The following is a 21,835-nucleotide window of genomic DNA, read 5'->3' on the forward strand; positions in this document are numbered from 1 at the left end:
CCCTACGAGTTCCTCAAGGAGTTCTGCAAAATCTGTAAAGCACAGAGGATGCCAGCAGGGGCAAGCGAGGATGACTACAGATTGAAAGCTCTGCCGTTTGTCCTAAAAGGAGAGGCCAACACCTGGTTCATGCGCCTGCCAGCCGGCTCCATCAACACATGGGGCGATTTCAAGTCATCTTTCCTTAATGAGTTCTTCCCTTCTTCAAAGACGAGTGCATTGAAGAGGAAGATATCATGTACAAGGCAAGAGTACGATGAGACCCTGAGCGAGTATAGGGAGAAATACATGAGTCTTCTGGAGTCATGCCCTAACCATCGCATGAAGGAGATAGAGGTGCACCACACCTTTTATGAGGGGATGAACAAGGAAACAAAGGATGTGGCGAATTCGTCATCCGGAGGTGATTTCACACAGTTGAGGATCAGTGAAGCCAAGAAGGTCTTACGCAAATTGATGAATGTAAAAAAGACGTACGACAACGCAAGGAATGGGTACAATAGAGAAAGGGTAGCAAGTGCTTCGGCTACTAACCAGGAGGAAATGATGGATCTGAAGATGGAGGAATTAAAGAAGGAGTTGCTGACCGCAATCAAAGAGAACACTCCACCACCTTCTCCGACTGGTGGCAAAGAGGCTCCAGAGCTACCATATGATCAACCAAACGACGATGTAGAGCAAGCTAATTCCACAGGGTACTACAATTATAATGAGAATTGGATTCTAGGGAAGTAGAGGGACGCACCATGGAGGTATCACCAAAACTTCCGATGGGGAGATGGAAATCAGAATCAGAACCAAAATCAAGGTCAGAATCAGCCCAACCCCCACCCGAACCAAAATTTCAAGCGTGGCCCAACGAATCCTGACCACCAGTCGAACTGGGTAGGAAGAGACCAGCAACCTCAGAACCAAAACCCCCAAAACCAAAATCCGAACAGCATATGTACCCCCCCCACCAAAGGAACTACCAAAACAAACAGACCCAAAACCAGTCCCATAACCAAAACTAGTACAACCCTCCTGCCTAGTATAATTAGTACCCACCAAACCAAAACTAGCAAAATACCAGCAAAACCCACCACCACCCCATTATAACCAACACTAAGGTTCAAATCAATTCCATTACCCAAACAGGTCAAGAAGGTCTATGGAAGACATGATGGGGGAGATGCTCGCTTCACAGCAAAGTATCAAAAATGACTTGCAGTCCAATAATGAAGCAGTGCAAGGGATGCAAAGCCCCCAGAAGGAGCATATGGCTAATATGAAAATGATTAACAAACAGTTAGCCCAGCTCGCAAACTTTGTGGGTGAAATGAAAGGGAACTCAGGGAAACTCCCGTCTAAAGTCCATGTACCTGAAAAGGCCAATGTAAGTAAAATCACACTGCGGTCCGGAACAGCCTATAATGGACCTCAACTCAGAAACCCTATTGGGGAGTCTAGTGGAGCAAGGGTGCTGAGCAACACCATCTCAGTGGAAGAGCTCAGGAGACCTCTGCCTCAGATGGAAGATCCGTTTTTTCTGGACGAGGAGCATACTGGGAAAGGAAAGGAGGAAGAAACACAGTCTAGAAATGAGAAACCTGAAGAAACAATACCCACGTCGAGGCCTCGAACCCAGGAGGCACCAAAAAAAAGTCCATAGAGGCTTGTTGAAGAGGCTAAAGGGGAGAAACCGTTTCCATATCGGTTTGTTACGAAGAGAAAGAAAGAAAACCCTGTGGATTTCATGTCAATCTTCGGGAAGCCGGATGTTACCATACCATTCCTCCAAGCCGTGATACTACCCCCTCTGGGGAAGTTTATAAAGGAGTTCATAGCCGGAAAAGCCCAGGAGGATGGAAAAATCATGGTGGAAGAGATAGCATCAGCTATTGTGCAGGAGAAACTACCACCCAAGAGAGCCGACCCAGGTATGTTTACTTTACCCATAACAATTGGAGATGTAAAAATCGAGCAAGCAATGTGTGATCTGGGAGCATCTATCAATGTTATGCCGTTATCCATTTATAATCGGTTGAAGGGGGTAAAGTTGTCAAACACTAGGGTGTTGATCCAACTGGCTGATAGGTCGTGTATAAATCTTGAGGGTGTGTTAGAAAATGTGTTGGTCAGAATACAAGACTTTACTTATCCTGCTTATTTTTATGTGATTAAGATGAGCGAGCCAGAAACTAGGGAGTCTAGCGGGATATTGTTAGGGAAACCATTTTTAAGAACAACTAAGACAATTGTAGATATGGCTGAGGGAACAATATGCATTGATTTTAATGGTGAAAAATTTGTTTTTGACATCAATGAAGCCATGCAAAAACCGATAGATTCTGAAAATCTATGCTATGTTGATGTTATTGACCCCCTAGTCCAAGAATTTCTTGAGACCGAGTTATTGCAGGAGAAGTTCCAAGCCTTGGATGTGTATGCACAGGCTGATGTGGAGGCAGCTGCATGGTGTGATCTGATCAGTAGCCGAAGGTTAACTGATGAGGAAATTGAAGGAGCAACTACAGAATTCTGTCAGAACTCGGAATCCGCGGGAGCCGCAGGGGCTTTACTACCAGCCAGTATGGAGGAGAACTCAGATGGTGAACATGAGCAAGAGAAGGATTCTGAAAAAAACCCTCTACCTACAGACACACTACCCCCACAAGTGGAGTTGAAGAAGCTGCCAGCAAACCTTAAGTATGCCTACCTCGGGGAGGAAGACTCGTTCCCTGTGATCATCAATAGCAGGCTAACTGAAGAACAAGAGGCAAAGCTATTGACCGTGCTGAGCAAAAACAAGAAGGCTATTGGAAGGAGCCTTACGGACTTGGTGGGGATAAGTCCAGATGTATGCATGCACCATATTCGGTTGGAGGAAGGAGCCAAGACACATAGAGATTCGCAAAGGAAGGTGAACCCCAATATGCGCGAGGAGATACTGAAGGAGATCTTGAAGTTGCTCTCGCTAGGCATTATATACTCGGTACCCGATAGTGAATGGGTTAGTCCGATCCATATGGTCCCCAAGAAATCCAGAATCCAGGTGATTAAGAATGAGAGGATTGAGCTAGTGCCCACCAGACTGGTCACTGGATGGCGAATGTGTATAGATTACCGCAAGCTGAACACTGCAACCAGGAAGGACCATTTCCCCCTGCCATTCATCGATCAAATGCTGGAGCGACTGACTGGGAGGAAATACTTCTATTTCCAAATTTACGTGAACCTCGAGGACCAGGATAAGACCACGTTTACCTGCCCGTTTGGAACCTATGCGTATAAACGCATGCCCTTCGGCCTATGCATCACCCCGGACACATTCCAACGCTGCATGATGAGCATATTCTCAGATTTAATAGAAGATTGCATAGAGATCTTCATGGATGATTTCACGTTCTATGAAGACTCTTTCGGCTCGTGCTTACAGCCTTTGGATGTAGTGCTAGAAAGATGCCAAGCAAGGAATCTGGTTTTGAATTTTGAGAAATGCCATTTTATGTTTACCGAAGGAATCGTCTTAGGACACGTGGTGTCAGAAAGAGGAATCCAGGTGGATCAAGCTAAGGTGGATGTCATATCCAAATTACCCTTCCCTACTAATCAGAAGGGAATAAGAGGTTTTCTGGGGCATGCTGGATTTTATCGAAGATTTATCAAGGATTTCGCCAAGATCGCCCAACCTCTTACCAGACTCCTCCAGAATGAGGTGGAGTTCGTTTTCGACGAGCATTGCAAGGCTGCCTTTAACCATCTCAAGGAAAAGTTGATCTCTGTACCGATCATCCAAGCTCCTAACTGGAATCACCCCTTTGAGGTGATGTGCGATGCTAGTGACTATGCCTTGGGGCCGTACTGGGTCAGAAGGTCGATGGGAAGAGGTACGTGATATTCTATGCATCTAAGACCTTGAATCAAGCCCAACGGAACTATGACACCACCAGGAAGGAGATGTTGGCTGTTGTTTATTCGTTCGAGAAGTTCATGCAGTACTTGTTAGGATTCAAGGCCATCGTCTATACCGACCATGCGACTATTAAGTATCTCATTGCAAAGAAGGAGTCAAAACCCCGACTAATCAGATGGGTACTTCTGTTACAAGAGTTTGATTAGGAAGTAGAAGACAAGAAGGGAGTCGAAAACAAGGTAGCGGACCATTTGAGCAGAATTGTGCAAGAAGGGGTCAGTGAAGATGTGCATGATCGACTCCCAGAAGAGCATTTATGTTAGTTGATTTTCTCCGCAAGGAAGATCGATTGGGAAGAAGTAATGAGGCTTACTGGTCAGGATATGACAACCCTGGTTTGCGGACTTGGCCAACTATCTAGTGACGGGAGAGCTCCCAATGGTGCCAAACGTGACAAGGGCTCAGAGGATGAAGATCAAGAGTGAAGCAAAGTATTATTTCTGGGACGATCCATACTTGTGGAAGGCAGGGGCTGACCAAGTGATAAGGAGATGTGTTCCTGACTGGGAACAATGGGATGTACTAATACACTGTCACTCCTTGGCATGTGGAGGGAACTTCGGACCAAGGAAAACTGCAAGGAAGGTGTTGGATAGCGGATTCTACTGGCCGACTCTAAACAGGGATGCATACGAGTTCTGCAAAGGCTGTGACCGTTGCCAACTGACCGGTGGGATCTCCGCAAGGGATGAAATGCCGCAAGTTCCAGTGATTGTTTGTGAAGTATTCGACATCTGGGGCATGGACTTCATGGGTCCTTTTCCCTTATCTTACGGGAATTCCAACATCCTGGTGGCAGTCGACTATTATCAAAGTGGATAGAAGCCAAGGCCACGAGCACTTGTGAATCCAAGGAGGTCGCTATGTTCCTCAAGAGTAATATATTCAGCCGATTTGGAATACCAAGGGCAATCATATCCGATCAAGGAACTCATTTTTGCAACCGTACAGTCGAAGCCTTGATGAAAAAGTACGAGGTCCATCACCGCCTATCTAGTCCTTACCACCCTCAAGCCAATGGGCAAGCGGAGATCTCAAACAGAGAGATAAAAAGCATCTTTGAAAAGACGGTCAACCCTCCAGAAAGGATTGGAGCACAAGGTTGGAAGATGCTCTGTGGGCGTATCGAACAGCCTACAAAACGCCTATAGGGATGTCCCCATACCGTATTATTTTTGCGAAGATGTGCCACTTACCAGTGGGAATTGAGCACCGAGCGTACTGGGCGGTTCAGCAAGTTAACATGGATGCTAGAGCCTGTGAGGAGGAAGGGAAGCTGCAACTACAGGAGCTGGAAGAATTCAGATTGGAGTCATTTGACTCAGCCATGTGGTACAAGGAGAAAACAAAGATGTGGCACAACAAAAACCTAAGGACCAAGGATCTCCAAGTTGGCCAGAAAGTACTACTCTTCCAGTCGAGACTAAAGCTAATGCCTGGGAAACTCAAGTCAAAATGGGCAGGACCTTACATTATCACCGGACTACGTGCTAATGGAGCGGTTGAGATTTCAGGGTGTATCCCTAACTCAGAACCTTTTGTCGTAAATGGGCATAGGTTGAAAATATATAGGGAAAATGCAGAGATGTGTGTAGTGGAAGAAATTCCACTACATTTTAATAGCGTCAAATGACCAGTAGGAAAGGGGTTTGGAGTTCCACCTGGCCAACTTTATATGATATGTGCTTATTGACCAGGTAGAATTTCAAATGCCTTTAGTAATGATGTAAATATTGTGAATATGTAGTGATTTAATTTTAAGTAAGTAGGAAGATATTAAAAATACTACAAATATTTTCGGATCTTAAATATTAATTTGGAGTTCGTACTGACCACGAGGATACCAATTTGGTGACACTCTAAATTATATTTAAGAGTCCTTTTATTGCTTTATTTCTATTTTTAGCTAATTGAGAAGGGAAAAACGAGTGAAATTTGAATTTTGGTACGTGGTGCAGCTTTGCAGGCGAGTAAAGTGACTAGGAGGGCGCGTGGAGCAGAGATGTGACAGGGGACGTCCAATCAGTAGCAAGAACGCCCAATTGCCTCCCACCCGAAGGGTCGCGACCTGGTAACCGTCTGCATCCGGTCAAAACCCTCAACTGCCCACCCCATTATAAAATACCCCACTGCCTACTCCCCTTCACTTTACAAACCCTTACCTGCATTCTCTCACCCAAAACAACCATCCTCGACAACCACCACCCCACTCCGAATAACCACGGTGAACCACTACCGGAAACAGAGAACCACCACCGATACAAACTATGGCAAAGAAGAAAGCAACCAGTAACCCAACATCTACCACCGGCGACAGCCCCCCAGAAGTTCAAGCGACAGCGGAGACGCGGCCGCCGAGTCCACAACGATCGCAGCCAACACCGACGCCATAAATTCCGGCGATGGTTCCTTTAGACGCGCTGGCGGCGTATCTAAGGCAGCAAGACCCAAACAAAGATTGGACAGCGACCCTGGCCGGATTTAGCCTGGCCGGAGGAATGCCGGCGATACCGAACCCTACCCCAACTGCGACCACCGTGAGCCCACCCATCACCACCCCAACTACCTCAAATCCAACATCCGAAAAAACCTCTCCAACGATAACTGCACCGTCGGCACCCTCTAACCCTTCTCGACGTCAGCCCACTTTCCGCCTATCAAGACCCCAACTGGGGGGAAACAGAGGAAAAAGACAGTGAAGGGATGGAAAGCGAAGGCAAGAAGGATAAATCAGAGGAAACAACGGCCGCAGAACCCATAATCAAAGAGGTAGAGAGAAGGGAGATAGATCTGAACAAAATGGCCAAGAAGCAAGGGCTAATGACTGATGATGAATTCCAGTCGATTCTAGGTGGGGGAGATAGGATAGTGATAAATCCTGAAGGGGTGGCTGTTTGGCTGAGGTTCTGGACCTCACATCCCAGGCAGTAGGAGAAGGTGAAGCAGCAATGGTAGCGGATGAGTCAGAGGGGGTAGTCCACCAGCCAGTGGAGGGAATGGGAGTAGAACAAACCGAAGGAGTGAATCAGCCTGAGGAGGAAAAGCAGAAATCAGAAACCCCCAGTCAGTAGTAAGGGAGGATGAAAAAGAAACAGAAGAAGAGGCCGAAGTACAACCTGAGGAGCCGAAAACTATGGCCCCAACCGTGTCAAAACCAAAGTCAGTCAAACGAAAACTAGTGTTGAAAAGCGACCCCAAGGCAGAACGGCAGAAGTCCAAGAGAGTGTTACAGAGATGCTTAGGAAGGTGGACGTCCAACAAGGAAGGAGCAAACACGGCAGCAGATGCAGTGGAGATCTCTAGTGAAGATGAGAGGACTACTCTTACAAAACCTGGGGAGGAGCCCTCGACAACCAGCCAGAATGAAGCCCCAATGGCAACAGGGACGGTTTCATCAACGCCAAATAACCAGGAGGAAGAGGCTGACAAGGTGGCTGAGGGTCTGGACCTCGCATCTGAGTCAGTAGATCAAGAGGAGGCGATAAATGACGATACCAGTACTTGCGTGGTGACCGAGCCTACTGCCCAAGTGGAACCTTCATCACTAGCGGAGGAGGAAGATAAGGCAGACGAAGGTGAAGACAAGTACCTCCAGGAAAGGAAGAGAAAAGGAAAGGCCCCTGCCAAGAAGAAGCAGGTCGCAAAGAAACAACGAACAACTAACACCAGCATAGTGATCCGAGAGCCAGAAGAGAGAAAGAGGTTGAACGACAGTGACTACACTTCCAGTGTGGAGTCGGAGTCCGAGAGTGATATCTCTCTAGATGGGGAAGAGTGCCATGAGCAGCAGCTCCCCGACAACCACAAAGAACTTGTCCACCCTCCAGTGGAGAGGATTGTGTACCGACGGTGGCGGATGGAGCTTACCGATGAGCTGATGGAGGACATGAAGCACTAAAACACTAAGAAGCTTCAAGACGCCTTTGACGACAAGGAGGATAGCAGAAAGCAAGTTAAATGCGGCAAGGTACTCCACATACCCTCTCTGGATGAGTTATCTGTGCGTGACTCTTTCCTGGCCAGTATGGAAACATTGGGTTTTGAGTGGCTGTTAAAGAATAGGGACCCGGAGATATCAGTAATGTTAGCCAAGGAGTTATTCACTATGTTTAGGTTCCAAGTCTCAACGGACCTAGACGAGGTGTCAATTTCCTTCAGGATATTCGGTGGAGAGTTGTCCATGAGTCTAATGGAGTGGAATGTGCGATTGGGGATGTGTAGTCTAGAGGAAGCTATATGACCAGAATGGAGAAGCCGAGAGAGGTGGATACCAAGGAGGCACGTAGAATTTGAACCCCAAGAAGCCTGGGAGGAATTAACCCACCCCGCTGCTGGTCAGTTCGCCTCCACCATCTCCAGATCGACCCATTTCAACAACCCCATGCTCCGACTGATACAACTCTACTTGGGCTACAACCTACTAGGCCAGACTAATTCAGCCGCCAGAACATCTATGACCGAATTGTACATGGTGTGGTGCATCGTGGAAGGAGGTTGCACTTGGGATTTTGGACAGCCTACCAATGCCACCTGATAGCTACCCACCCAGCCAGAAACTTGTCCCTCTGCAACATACTAGGAGCCTTCGTGTACAACAACATAATCATAACCGAGGCAGATGACCTATCTCCCATGTATATGGTCGACTCTCCTGGCCTGTTCGATATCCCCTTCTACGTCCGCACCAACATCGTATACTACCGAGAAAGAGTCCCTGGTGGGAGGGCACAACAAGGCCAAGAGGGACGAGTTGGGCAGAACGAACAAGTGCAAGGACAGAGGAAAGCAAATCTGGAAAGGGTAGTAGAGGAGCTAGCAGAGGAGAACATGCAATCGTGGGCAGAGATGGCGAGATTGACAAACTTGATGGAAAGTGTACTTAAGGAGTTAGCGAGAGGAAAAGACAGTACCGGAGCTGGACCGAGTGGCCATGGAGGCCAGGATGATGAACCAACCGAACCAGAGAAGGAAGAAAGTGATGGACCCAAGGAAGCATAGTACAACCAACCGGACTCCACTGAAGAAGAACCAAAGGAACCACCTGCACAGACCCCTGCAACAAGGAGGAGCAGGGGGAATGTCTGATCGACCCCCCCTACTGACCAGTTAGTTTTCTTTTTGTTTTTTAGTTTTTCTTTTATTTCTATTTTTTTAATTACTCCCTCCGTTTCTTCATAGTTGAGTCATTTTTCTATTTCGAAAAGTTTCTTACTTTACTCTCTCTTACTTTATTCTCTCTACTTTATTCACTTTATACTCTATTCTCTCAACCTTTTCATCTCTCTTACTTTTTTATCTATTTATTTAACACACCCAACATTCATTTTTAAAACTCCGTGCCGAAAAGTTCCGCCTCAACTATGAAGAAACGGATGGAGTATTACTTTTGTTATGTAGGTAGAATTATATGTGTATAAGATATGAGCAAACCCCATTCATAACACTTAGCCTATCCAATAGTCTAAGTGTGAGAAGTAAAGGGTTTGATATCTTTGGCGCATGTGTTTATGTTTGTGTGTTTCTTTAATATACATGCCAACTCACACTTAGCCTACGTATGTATCTAAAACTCTCCCACTTAGCCTATTGCATAGTCTAAGTGTGAGAAGTTTTTAGATATAGTATGTGTTTGTTATAAATGTGTGTCGGTCATACTAGCCATTCCTATTTTTCACTTCACAGACCATATCTGGGGCAGACACTTGTGAAGAGAGAGGGGGGAGCAAATGGCCAGTATGACATGTATATATGTGTTATTTAAGTTAGTGCATGTTAGTTTTTTTAAGGGTTTGTTTAGGTCTAGGATTTATATGTGTTTTCTGAATGGGCTTAAAACTCAACTGCCTGAAACTAACGGTGAGGTGAATCGAGGGAGATAAGGCATGCTGGAAAACGAAAACCGCCCCCCCTAGTAGCTCCTATTCAGTATAGATGATGCAAGTATGAAGGAAAAAAGCCATCCTTTAGGTCAGACACGAAAGCCCTCTTAAAATGGTGAGTTAGAAGCCTAAAGTGGGACTACTTCCCACTAAACACAGAAAAAAGAAGAGTGGCTGCCACATGATGTCTAGGGCAAGGTGACCGCGTGTAGCAAAACCTGAAGGCAGTAGGGGCTGTGTGTGCAAGGCATAAGGCAAGCAGGCAACTGCCCAGGAGGACATACAAAAAGAACCAGCTGTAGAAAAGTAAGTCAAAGAAAGAAGGAGAAAATTGATCTGGAAAAATTCCATGTCCAAAATATAAGAAGGAATAAGGGTGGCAAAGCCGCAGAAATAAATCGAAGAAAATGGTCGAAAAGACGTGACCAAAAAAAAAGGGGGAGAAAGAAGAAATAAGGGTGGCGAAGCCACAAGGAAGCTACTGACCAGTTGGAGGCCAATATCAAAAATTGTCCAGCAGAAGAGAAGCACTAGGCAGAAGCTTAACTGCACACAGTTCCCCCACATCAAAATAAATAGTTAGTTTTTAAACCTTAGAGCCTTAGGAACATCCACCCCAACATTACAAACCAATAGCCCCATTACAAGCCTTAAAGACCTTCAGGAGCTGCGCGTGAGATCTGAGTCCGAAGCATCTGTGTATAGCATTGAGAGGAAACAGTCCTAACATCCCCTCCCTTGTGAGGAATGAGTGACTAAGTGAATCCAGTGTTTGGCCTAGGGTTGAGTTATCCTGACAAGCGGATATACTGACTGGGGAGGAAAAGAGGGGCGGCGGAAGTTCAAGGCTGCCTAAGGCCGGATTGCACCTGATCCCAAGGGGAGGGATGGTTGAAAATATAGCATTTTCTATGTGTTTAAATTGTTTTTATGTGTTTATGTGTTTGTGTTGTTGTTTGTTTTTTTTTCTTTGCGTCAAAGACTAGAGTCTTGTGTCTAGGTTAGGTAGAGTCGGCCAGGGGGGAGTAACCGGGCTCGAATTCGACTTATTTCTTTTAGTTTGTCTTCATGCTTGAGGACAAGCATGTGGTAAGTGTGAGCAGTATTGCACCCTTCTAGCGCATACAACCTGAGAAAAGAAACACCAAGATTAGAGAACTCAAAAATAAAAATGAAAATAAAGCAAATAAAATCTGGACTAGAAATCTCAATTATTATCACGATATTAAGCTCTAACGACACAAAATTGTCCCCGGCGACGGTGCCAAAAACTTGACTCGACTTATTTTAACACAAGTGATACCCACAAGTGTACGGGGCTACTATAGCAATTAGCAAGCAAGAGTATCATATCCCACAGAGACAAATTTGTATCTACTTAACTACCACGACCAATGTTGACTACTATCTAGAGAATCGGGAAAGGTATAGTTTTTTTTCTAACACTAAAAAAAGCATATAATGAGCAAATAAACAAATAAAAGCATGTAAACACGGAGTGAAAAGATAATATGGAGAAAATTGTAGAATTCAAGGATCCGATGCACAATTCCAAGCTCTTATCCAATCAAATTGCCTTACCTTTTGGTGTCTCTTGAATTACTAAGTCGACCAAAATTATAGATTAAACCCCCTCCCAAGGTGAGAAACCTGCAGATTAGGTGCTAGGATTGAAGTCCCCTTCTACTCCTAAAACCCCTAACTCCCAAAAGCTCGATTAGGTCAGAGACCTCACTCAAAACCTCAACTCTCCCTAGTTTTATTGCATTAAGGTGTGAATTATTCTTATTTCCAGATTAATTTTTTCATCTCTCGATTAATCTAATTAATCCTACACAATCAAGTGGTGATCAAGCTATTGAAAGGAATAAATCCAAGAATAATCAAATAACTACAAGAGCAAGGTAAGAACAAAATTAATTGGATAAAAACTAGGAAATTAGTGCATCATCACCAAAAATTCTACAAAAAGGTGTTTAGCTACTCATGTTCTTCACAAAAACCATGTTTGAAACAAAAGATTCTATGAAATACATGGAGAAAAGATTAAGATACTCCTATGAGAAAGAATCTATGGAATGACAACTTCAATCTTCAATTCTCTCTCTCAAAGTGTTCTTGGGGGTGTGTGTGAGTGTTGGAGGTGGTAAGTGTATAAGTATCCTTAACCCTAGCCTTTTTCCTCTTTTTCTTTTCTCAAAAATCGTGTTTTCTTCAAAATAATTCGCCAAATCAGTGCACCCGGCCGCGTGAATTAATACACTGTAAATTCACCCGGCCGCGTGATGATTTTCCACCCCTTTCTGACTCTTTCGTCGCAAAATTACAGCACCCGGCCGGGTGAATATACAGTGTAATAATTCACCCGGCCGCGTGTTAGTTTCTGGACAGCGCAGGGTTCTTGTAACGGCCATAACTTCTTCTACCGAACTCTGATTTAGACGTACACAGTACCCACGCGAAGCTCTTTCAAATACGTAGATATTGATATGAATTAGAGGCTGATTGGACTTCAAAATCTCCAGTAAAAATTGTCTCAAACCAAGGCTGTCGCACCTCCACATATTTTTATACTTTTTTCTACACATTTTTAAAAAAATGGTCAACATACTAACATAATAGAGAAATAGATATAAACACGTCCAATAATATATAATTTATGATCAATTCATACAAAACCACTCTCTAAAACCATGTAAAATCCAAGTATGTCAACTCCCCCAAACTTACATAATTGCTAGTCCTCGAGCAATGAAGAAATAGAACTAATAGAAGACTTGGATTTAAAGGGGTTTAGACATCATCATTGTTTCAAAGGGTATGGAATAAAAGAGCATATCACAATACACATTCTATCAAGTCAAGCCGCCGAGTGCACTTTTGCTACTAACTCGTATATCACCTTGGATTCATGCTTCTCTCAAGATATGTGTATGTGTATCTCACTCTCAAAAGTGTATGTAAAGAAATAATACTCTCAAATAAAATACAAGTAGTGTTTACCGTAGGCTTGCTTAAAATCAAACATCTCCTCTACTAGAATGTGAAAGTGAATTTAAAACCAGAAAGGACTTATTAAGGTTGTAACGTGACTCTTTGGGTGGTAGGGAAAATTTAGGCTTAAGTGGCTGAAAAGTATAAGAAGCACAAATACCCACATACTACAACTCCCAACAAACGACCATTTCCCAATACAAATCTCAGATAAGTAAGACTTTGTCGAACTTCTTCCTCTCATCTAGTCCCCACCTATTTAGAAACCCAAGCAATAACTCTTCTAGACTTCGTCTAGCTTATACCTCCACAAATTTATTGTTTTTTTTCTCTCTCTAGACTTCTTCTAGCTTATACCTCCATTATTATTTTATTTTTTTACAACGCTCCATATGTGCTTCCAAGATTGTAGGCTTATCACTCTTGACGGTGATTTAACAATTATTTGACATTGTGACACTTTTAAGGCTAGGAGGGCAAACTAGGGATTAAGACAAAAATATATACACTTGTGAAGGGGAGAACAAAGAATACCTAACGTCATCTCCTAAATTCACATTCACTATGTAGATTTTATATGATTAGGAGCAAGTTCTAGAAACAACAACAAGCATGTGATAAAATCACACAAAAACGAAGTTTTGGCTCAAATCTCACTCGGGTAATAGCATGAATCAAGGCAAACAAGCAATTCGTTACTTATGCACCTATTACTCAAACTATTAAGTCAAAAACCATGATAGCTTAAAAGATGGATGAAGTTTTTATCATTAACAACTAGTCTTTACCCCAAGAAACCAAAATTCAAACAAGTTCAAATTCAATTCCACAAAAACCAAAACCAAAAACAACTCACAGAGGTCTAAAGCAAAACAAATCTACCCTAAAACATAAATAAAAGCTATAAAAGACAACTAATCAATTTGAAACAAAAATAAAGCAGTAAAATACCTCATAAGGCTCACTATCCACCATATCACCCCCCAAACTTATTCAAGGCTATGCAAAGAATAAGTTTGAAAAGTTGATGGAGAAGGGAGACTTATATCATAGGCAAACTAAAGCGAAAATAATCTACAAGTTACCTACTAGGGGTTACCTCCCCTGTAGTGCCTTTGGTTATCGTCGTTGGCTCGACGTCTTCACACAGCTTTCATCATTTCACTCCCGCATCAATGGGATTGTTGGCTTCTTCTTCATGTTCAAGCAGGTACATTCTTGCCAACCTCTTCTTCCACCAAGTCTTCTTCACTATGTTATCATTTGATTTGAGCTCTACTGTCGGTGTGATCGATATTCCTGCTTCTTTTTCCTTCGCCTTCTTGGGCTCTCTCTGTCTTCCTTTGCAATGAGTTCATCCACCACATGAGCCAAATAGACACTGTGATAAGGAAATGTTCTCGACCTTGGGCTTCGCCACTTCAGCCTTCTGAACCTCTACAACGTGCACAACTTTGCACTCTTTCTTCATAGCAATCTCTTCCACCTCAGAACTCTTCATGGCATTGTAGATGGACAAGATATGGTGTTTGGGTCCCATGCGGATGGTAAGCTCTCCCCTTGACAAATCAATCAACGCTTTCCCCGTCGCTAAGAAAGGACGACCAAGAATAAGCGGCACATTCATATCTTCTTCCATGTCAAGCACAACAAAATCAACGGGGAATATAAAGTCATTTACCTGCACCAACACATCTTCAATGATTCCTTCAGGATAGGTGACGGATCTATCGACCATTTGGAGCGTGATTCTAGTCGGCTTGAGAATGCCGATTTCCATCTTCCAAAAGAAGGATAGGGGCATCAAGTTGATGCTCGCCCCCAAATCACAAAGTGCCTTCATGTGTTTGTCATCACCAATAACACATGATATGTTGAAACTTCCAGGTTCTTTGAGCTTTGCAGGAAATTTCTTCTGGATTATGACACTGCAATTTTCCAACATGCTCACAGTTTCGTACTCCACTCACTTTTTCTTCTTGGAGATCACGTCTTTTAGGAACTTTGCATACTTAGGCATCTGTTGTAGAGCCTCTGCTAGTGGGATATTCACATTTACCTTCTTGAAGATGTCCAACAATTTTTCAAAAGTTTCATCCACAATCTTCTTCTTGATCCAGCTTGGGAACGGTATTTAAGGAGTATATGGCTTTAATCGAGGTGGCTCAGGTCGTTTCTCTTCTTCCTCGAAAGCACTATCCTATGCAATCTCTTTATCCATCCCTTCTTCCACTTCATCGGGTTGAATGCTCACTGAGATGGCCTTGTACTCTTTGTGTTTGACGGGATCAATACTTATATTACCAGGAAATTGCCCCGGCTTGGGTAGAGTTCCCATAACTTGGCAAATCTGACTGAGTTGAGTGTCGATGCTCATCATGTGTATGTTCAAACCTTCCACATTAACTTCTACCTCATCCAGCCTCTGATTAGATTGTGTCATACATTCGCCTGTGTGTTTTATGAAAGTCATCAAGACTTCTTCGAGCTCGGCCTTCTTCAACTCTTTGACTTGGTCATTAGACACTTGGAATCCTGGTGGTGGCTGCAGGGCGTTGTTGGCATTCCCGTAAGACAAGTTGGGATGCACCTTGTTCCCATAGTGGTTGTAATTACCACCCCCTTGGTTGGGGTGGTAGTTGTTGAAGTTTCCATTATTGCCACCTTGGTGAATGTAGTTCACATCTTCAACCCCTTGTCGGCTTTCGAGCCCGGATGGATCTGTTCCCATAAAACCAAGCTTGCTAGTTAAGAAGTCCAACTGCTTGGACATCATGTCCATCCTATCAAAATCAGATGCGGATGCCACCCTGTAGGATTTTCTTCTCTCATTCTTCCACCCATCATCGTTGGAGGCCACCCTCTCAATCACCTCTAATGCATCGCTTTCTCCCAACTTAAGGAGTGACCCCCCTGCACTCATATTCAACTCGCGTATTGCCTCCGGAGTGGCTCCCCTGTGGAAAGTTAAGATCTGTTGCCCCGGGCTTAACTCGTGGTTGGGGCATCTCTTCATCAGGTATTTGAACCTCTTCCATGCCTCTTGAATATTTTCCTAAGGCTGCATTGCATAAGAGATGACTTCAGCTTCGCGCTTGAGTGCCTCGCTAGGTGGGTAATATTTATCCAAGACAAGCTCAACCATCGCATCCTAAGTAGCGACCGAGTTAGGATCCATGTTATCGTACCAATTCCTGGCATCATCCTTCAAATAGAAGGGGAATAATCTGAGGCGAATTTGATCATCGGAGACCCCATTAGCCTTCACTGTGTTGCTGATTTGTATGAACTTGGTCAAGTGCTTGTTGGCATCTTCCGAACCTGTTCCATCAAATGCATGTGCTTCTGTCCTGTTTATCAATCTCGGCTTTAACTCAAAGTTGTTGGCCGCAATCCCGGCGTTGATTGGTGGATTAGCAACCCGTCTATATGCATACAGATTCTGCACGGGCTGAACTGGTGGTCTCGTGTTCTGCTCATCCAACTGCCTCTGCATGTTGGCCATCTTCTCACGGAGTAGACGAATAATAGGATCCTCATTGTTGTTTTCATTGTTGTTATTCTCATTGTGGTTCTCATTGTTGTTCTCCTCCTCCTTCTCCATTAGGATTGGAGAATTATGCTCGTACTGTATTGGTGACAGAGGTGGAGAAGGAGTAGGTACTGGAGTTCTCTGAACGGGGGAGGGTGGACGCCTATGACCCGGTGAAGATATGCGGATCCTCTGGTTCAACCTCCTCTGAGCGTTCCTCCTCCTGTTGGATGCTTCGATTTCGGGATCGATAGGTTCTAAAGGTGGACCTTTAGAACGAGTGCGCATACAACCTGTGAAAAGAAACACCAAGATTAGAGAACTCAAAAATAAAAATGAAAATAAAGCAAATAAAATCTAGACTAGTAATCTCAATTATTATCACGATATTAAGCTCTAACGACACAAAATTGTCCCCAGCAACGGCGCCAAAAACTTGACTCGACTTATTTTAACACAAGTGATACACGCAAGTGTACGGGGCTAGTGTAGCAATTAGCAAGCAATAGTATCATATCCCACAGAGACAAATTTGTATCTACTTAACTACCACGAACAAATGTTGACTACTATCTAGAGAATCGGGAAAGGTTTAGTTTTTTTTCTAACACTACGAAAAGCATATAATGAGCAAATAAACAAATAAAAGCAAGTAAACACGGAGTGAAAAGATAATATGAAGAAAATTGTAGAACTCAAATATCTGATGCACAATTCCAAGCTCTTATCCAATCAAATTGCCTTACCTTTTGGTGTCTCTAGAATTACTAAGTCGACCACAATTATAGATTAAACCCCCCCCCCCCCCCCCCCCCCGAGGTGAGAAACCTGTAGATTAGGTGCTAGGATTGAAACAATTGAAAGGAATAAATCCAAGAATAATCAAATAACTACAAGAGCAAGGTAAGAACAAAATTAATTGGATAAAAACTATGAATTAGTGCATCATCACCAAGAATTCTACAAAAAGGTGTTTAGCTACTCATGTTCTTCAATAAAACCATGTTTGAAACAAAAGATTCTATGAAATACATGGAGAAAAGATTAAGATACTCCTGTGAGAATGAATCTATGGAATGACAACTTCAATCTTTCTATTGGAAGTCTTCAATCTTCAATTCTCTCTCTCAAAGTGTTCTTGGGGGTGTGTGTGAGTGTTGGAGGTGGTACGTGTATAATTATCCTTAACCCTAGCCTTTTTCCTCTTTTTCTTTTCTCAAAACTATGCACCCGGCCGCATGAATTAATACACTGTAAATTCACCCAGCCGCGTGAAGATTTTCCACCCCTTTCGGACTCTTTCGTCGCAAAATTACAGCACCCGGCCGGGTGAATTTACAGTGTAATAATTCACCCGGCCGCGTGTAAGTTTCTGGACAGCGCGGTGTTCTTGTAACGGCCATAACTTCTTCTACCGAACTCCGATTGAGGTGTGCAAGATACCCACGCGAAGATCTTTCAAAGAAGAAGATATTATTATGTATTAGAGGCTGATTGGACTTCAAAATCTCCAGTTAAAATTGTCTCAAACCAAGGCTGTTGCACCTCCACATATTTTTATACCTTTTTCTACACATTCTTAACAAAATGGTCAACATACCAACATAATAGAGAAGTAGATATAAACACGTCCAATAATAAACAAAATATGTTCAATTCATACAAAACCACCCTCTAAAACCATGTAAAATCCAAGTATGTCAATATGCAAATAATATAACAATGAGAGTAAAACTATTAGACATAAGTGTGTAAGAAAATAAAATAAAGATTATTTTTTTTATTTATAGACTGAAGGATTTGAACTTGGAAACATAAAAATATACTGTAAGAAAATAAAACAAATTCATGTAAAATCCAAGTATGTCAATATGCAAATAAAATAACAATGAGAGTAAAACTATTAGACATAAGTGTGTAAGAAAATAAAATAAAGATTTTTTTATTTTATTTATAGACTGAAGGATTTGAACTTGGAAACATAAAAATATACTGTAAGAAAATAAAACAAATTCTTGAAAGTAAAAGTGTTTAAAAAAATGATTTGTGACTGAAGGAATTAAACTTTGGAAACATAAAACAAACTCCTAGACATAAGAGTATAAGAAAATAAAGCAAGGAAAACAAATTGATTTTTAGGCTAAGGGGAGTCGAACTTGGGAGCAAAAAATGTAAGAAAATTATGTAAAGGATGAAAAAAGACCAATAGCTGGCTGTCGGATTCAAACTCGGGTAAGCTAGGACACTGAGTTGGGCTGAAACCAACTGTGCTAATCACAATATTTGTCTTTTTAAATATATAGTAATAATTGTACAAGCTGGGGGCCCAATGCCCCCAAGGCCCTATAGTGGTTGCGTCTCACTGGTTGTCATTTACTCTCTTCATTCCATAGAAATAAGTTATATTTTCTTTTTCTTTCTCTCTTACTTTACCAATTACGCATTAAAACCTGAATATATCAACCCTATATAGCCTATTTCTATGGGATGGAATAAGTAGATATAAATACATGCAACCCAAAACAAAAGAAAATAGATTAATAGTAACAAGCCAAACACAATGACAACATTTCAAGACAATGACATGGATTACATACGATTTAAATCTCCTTCAAATATTCCAAATAACACGAGTCTATAAATCTTCCCAGATCGATAAGGAAATTTATTATTAAATGTCACATGAATTAGCCAAGATCTAGTTGTCTTGAATTATGACTTGTTGCTCGAAAAAGGATTTACCGCCGGATCTGGTTTTGGTGAGTTGCGATTCCAAGTAGTGTTTATACTCCATATAATGGTAGATTGCAGAGCCATCCTTTTCAACTAGTAGCGCAGCCGACCCAACAATAGCGTCCCATGCCGGGCCATTCAGTACCGTGATTGAACTTCTCTCTCTCTCTCTCCTTATTCACCACAGCTCTATGCTTTAGAGACTTAAACCTTCCATTTGTAAATATCTGTCCAATATTACATGCAAAAAGTACATGAAACTTAGCTCTTTTACCATAACAAGTTTTCTAGCAATTTCTTAGAAAAGTCATGGAAGTATTCATTTAAAAATAATTAAGAAAATTAAAAAATAAAAATAAAAACCACTAGTCATTTATTCGAATCATCTTAATCAAATGGATATTTCCTTTTATTAAAATAAAAAAAATTAACGGTGATAATGACATACCTCAAGGTGGTCATCTACATTGACCAAAATGGAATTAGGTGGAGATTGGACGTTGAACCATTTACCATCATACTCAATTTGTAGACCCTCAACTCCACCATTATTTATCAGAAATGTCAGCAAACCTGATTTTTGTATTGGTTGGTTTAATAAAAGAGGGAGAATGGAAGCAGAAGCACAAGTAGAAGAAGAAGAAATTAAAGAGAGAAACCTGGATCGGTATGCGGCGGGATGCAAATGGCTTGATCAGGTTGAGGGCATGCAGGATAACAATTTCCGACAACCATTTGTGCCATGGAATCCATCTTCAAAACTCGATATACATAATGTTTATCCAATTCCAGATATTCAACTGCTGTTTCCATTATCTTCATATACAATTCTCGGATTCTTTTACTGTAATCCATCACAATTTCCCTGCTATTCATCACAATATATAAGGATGTGTTTAGTATAATGAAATTCAATTGGAATTGTAATTGCAAATTTATGAAATTGAATGTTAAAAATGTAGAAGAAATTGGATGAAGAAACCTCCATCAATGGAGGATGAAGAAATTGTGAAATTGGGGAAAACTATCGATAGAGAGAGTGTAGAAGGAAAAGGGAAAATTTCACTATGGACTACATTTTTATTAATTGATGATTACAAAATACAATGAGATGCCTTATATAGGCTAAAAACTAAATGCTGAACAAACTAATTAATCCTAACTAACTATACTAATCAACCTAACTAATTACATTTTATTTTCAATTTCAACAGTCCCCCTCAAGATGGAAGCAAAACAATGGCTACCATCTTGACAACAAACATCAAACTACATGAAACATCAAAATGATGCATCAAACTACAAAACTAATTCACCCAAATTCCACGCATGGTTGAGGACCTGAGGTGGAGCAGCTTGTGATTGATCAAATTTCAAAAGTTGATCTCAACTCCTCTTCGGCAGAAACTCCATCTTGAGCATCCAGCTATAATGCATACTTCTCAATGAATTCTATACCAACTCCCCCTTAATAGTCGTCTCTTTCCAGAAATTCACACTACCAACATATAACCAACACATTATTTCTCTAAAGCATCACAGATACATGCCTTCAATCCTTGAGTAGGCTCATCACCTCTCTCCAAACGACCAGATCAATCTCTACACAGGAAACCAATTCCCAATGCTATACCATGACTCTTGCAAAATTTACCATGAACACAACAAATGTCCTTCCAAAACACCAATCAAGAGGGATCAAACAGAGCCAAGGCTCTTACAAGCATATCAACCCTACCACCTCACATCTCAATCTCAGAGACAAACGGTGACTCGATACCGAAGGTGAAATGAAGACATTGCCGCCTACGAAAGTTCAATCGGCTGACATCTGCTACACAAATGCAATGTCGCAGCGATGCCTACTTAAAACCTCTCCTAAGATGAGCTGTATACGGCGAGGGGGCAAACAAAACCAAAAAAAATCATCCGACACAATTGGAAAAGAGAGATGGATCTGAAAACATATTCAGATTCAACAACAAATTTGAGAAAACATATTCTCAAAACGAAAAACTCAACCGATTTTAATCGGAGAGAGACAAACTTGGATCATACAAATCCAATGAACAAAGGATACAAACCTGGATCATACAAATCCAAAAACAAAGGATGCAAACTTGGATCATACAAATCCAATGAGTAAACGAAAACGAGACAGAAAACAGATCCAAAATTTCAGATCGGCGGAAATTAACGCCGAAAAGAGAGAAAATAGAGAATGAGAAGCAAAACATAACCAATTCAAACAACGAACCGATTCAAACATCTGAATTGAAAAATCAGAGAGATTTGAAGAGAGAAATATCAGAACCTGAAAAAGGATCAACCGCAAATGCAGAGCGGGAAAATTCTACAGCAAACCTCACCAAACAACAACTGCAGTGAGCCGAGCACATACTCTCCGGCGACAAAGCAGAATACCGAAAAACACCAACCCTAGATCTATTGAAATCAAACGAAAAATCAACAAAAGGATATAGGTGATAGAGGTAATCAGAGGCACGCAGCGGATTTTACACTCTGATGCCGTGTTAAAAATGTAGAAGAAATTGGATGAAGAAACCTCCATCAATGGAGGATGAAGAAATTGTGAAATTGGGGAAAACTATCGATAGAGAGAGCGTAGAAGGAAAAGGGAAAATTTCACTATGGACTACATTTTTATTAATTGGTGATTACAAAATACAATGAGATGCCTTATATAGGCTATAAACTAAATGCTAAACAAACTAATTAATC

The 21,835-nt window shown here is 42.0% G+C and overlaps 1 protein-coding gene and 2 pseudogenes across 2 annotated transcripts; 1 reads left to right on the top strand and 2 right to left on the bottom strand.

The window, feature by feature from the left end:
* The first annotated feature begins 7,088 nt into the window (after positions 1–7,088).
* Positions 7,089–8,195, top strand: LOC148927404 (uncharacterized; annotated as a pseudogene).
* A 5,987-nt stretch (positions 8,196–14,182) lies between these two features.
* LOC125194774 (uncharacterized) lies at positions 14,183–14,773 on the bottom strand. Its single transcript, XM_048092999.1, has one exon. The coding sequence runs from the start codon at positions 14,771–14,773 to the stop codon at positions 14,183–14,185; it is 591 nt and encodes a 196-aa protein (XP_047948956.1).
* Positions 14,774–18,893: 4,120 nt separating this feature from the next.
* LOC125192228 (protopine O-dealkylase-like) lies at positions 18,894–20,893 on the bottom strand (annotated as a pseudogene). The gene is made up of 3 exons (XR_016128751.1): positions 19,753–20,893; positions 19,542–19,666; positions 18,894–19,320 (listed from the first exon to the last, which is right to left on the bottom strand). The product of XR_016128751.1 is annotated as a protopine O-dealkylase-like (transcript).
* Positions 20,894–21,835: the final 942 nt, after the last annotated feature.

Source organism: Salvia hispanica, chromosome 4, assembly GCF_029641045.1.
Source record: "Salvia hispanica isolate PSC_SH4W2 chromosome 4, Shi_PSC_v1, whole genome shotgun sequence".
Lineage (NCBI taxonomy): Eukaryota > Viridiplantae > Streptophyta > Magnoliopsida > Lamiales > Lamiaceae > Salvia > Salvia hispanica.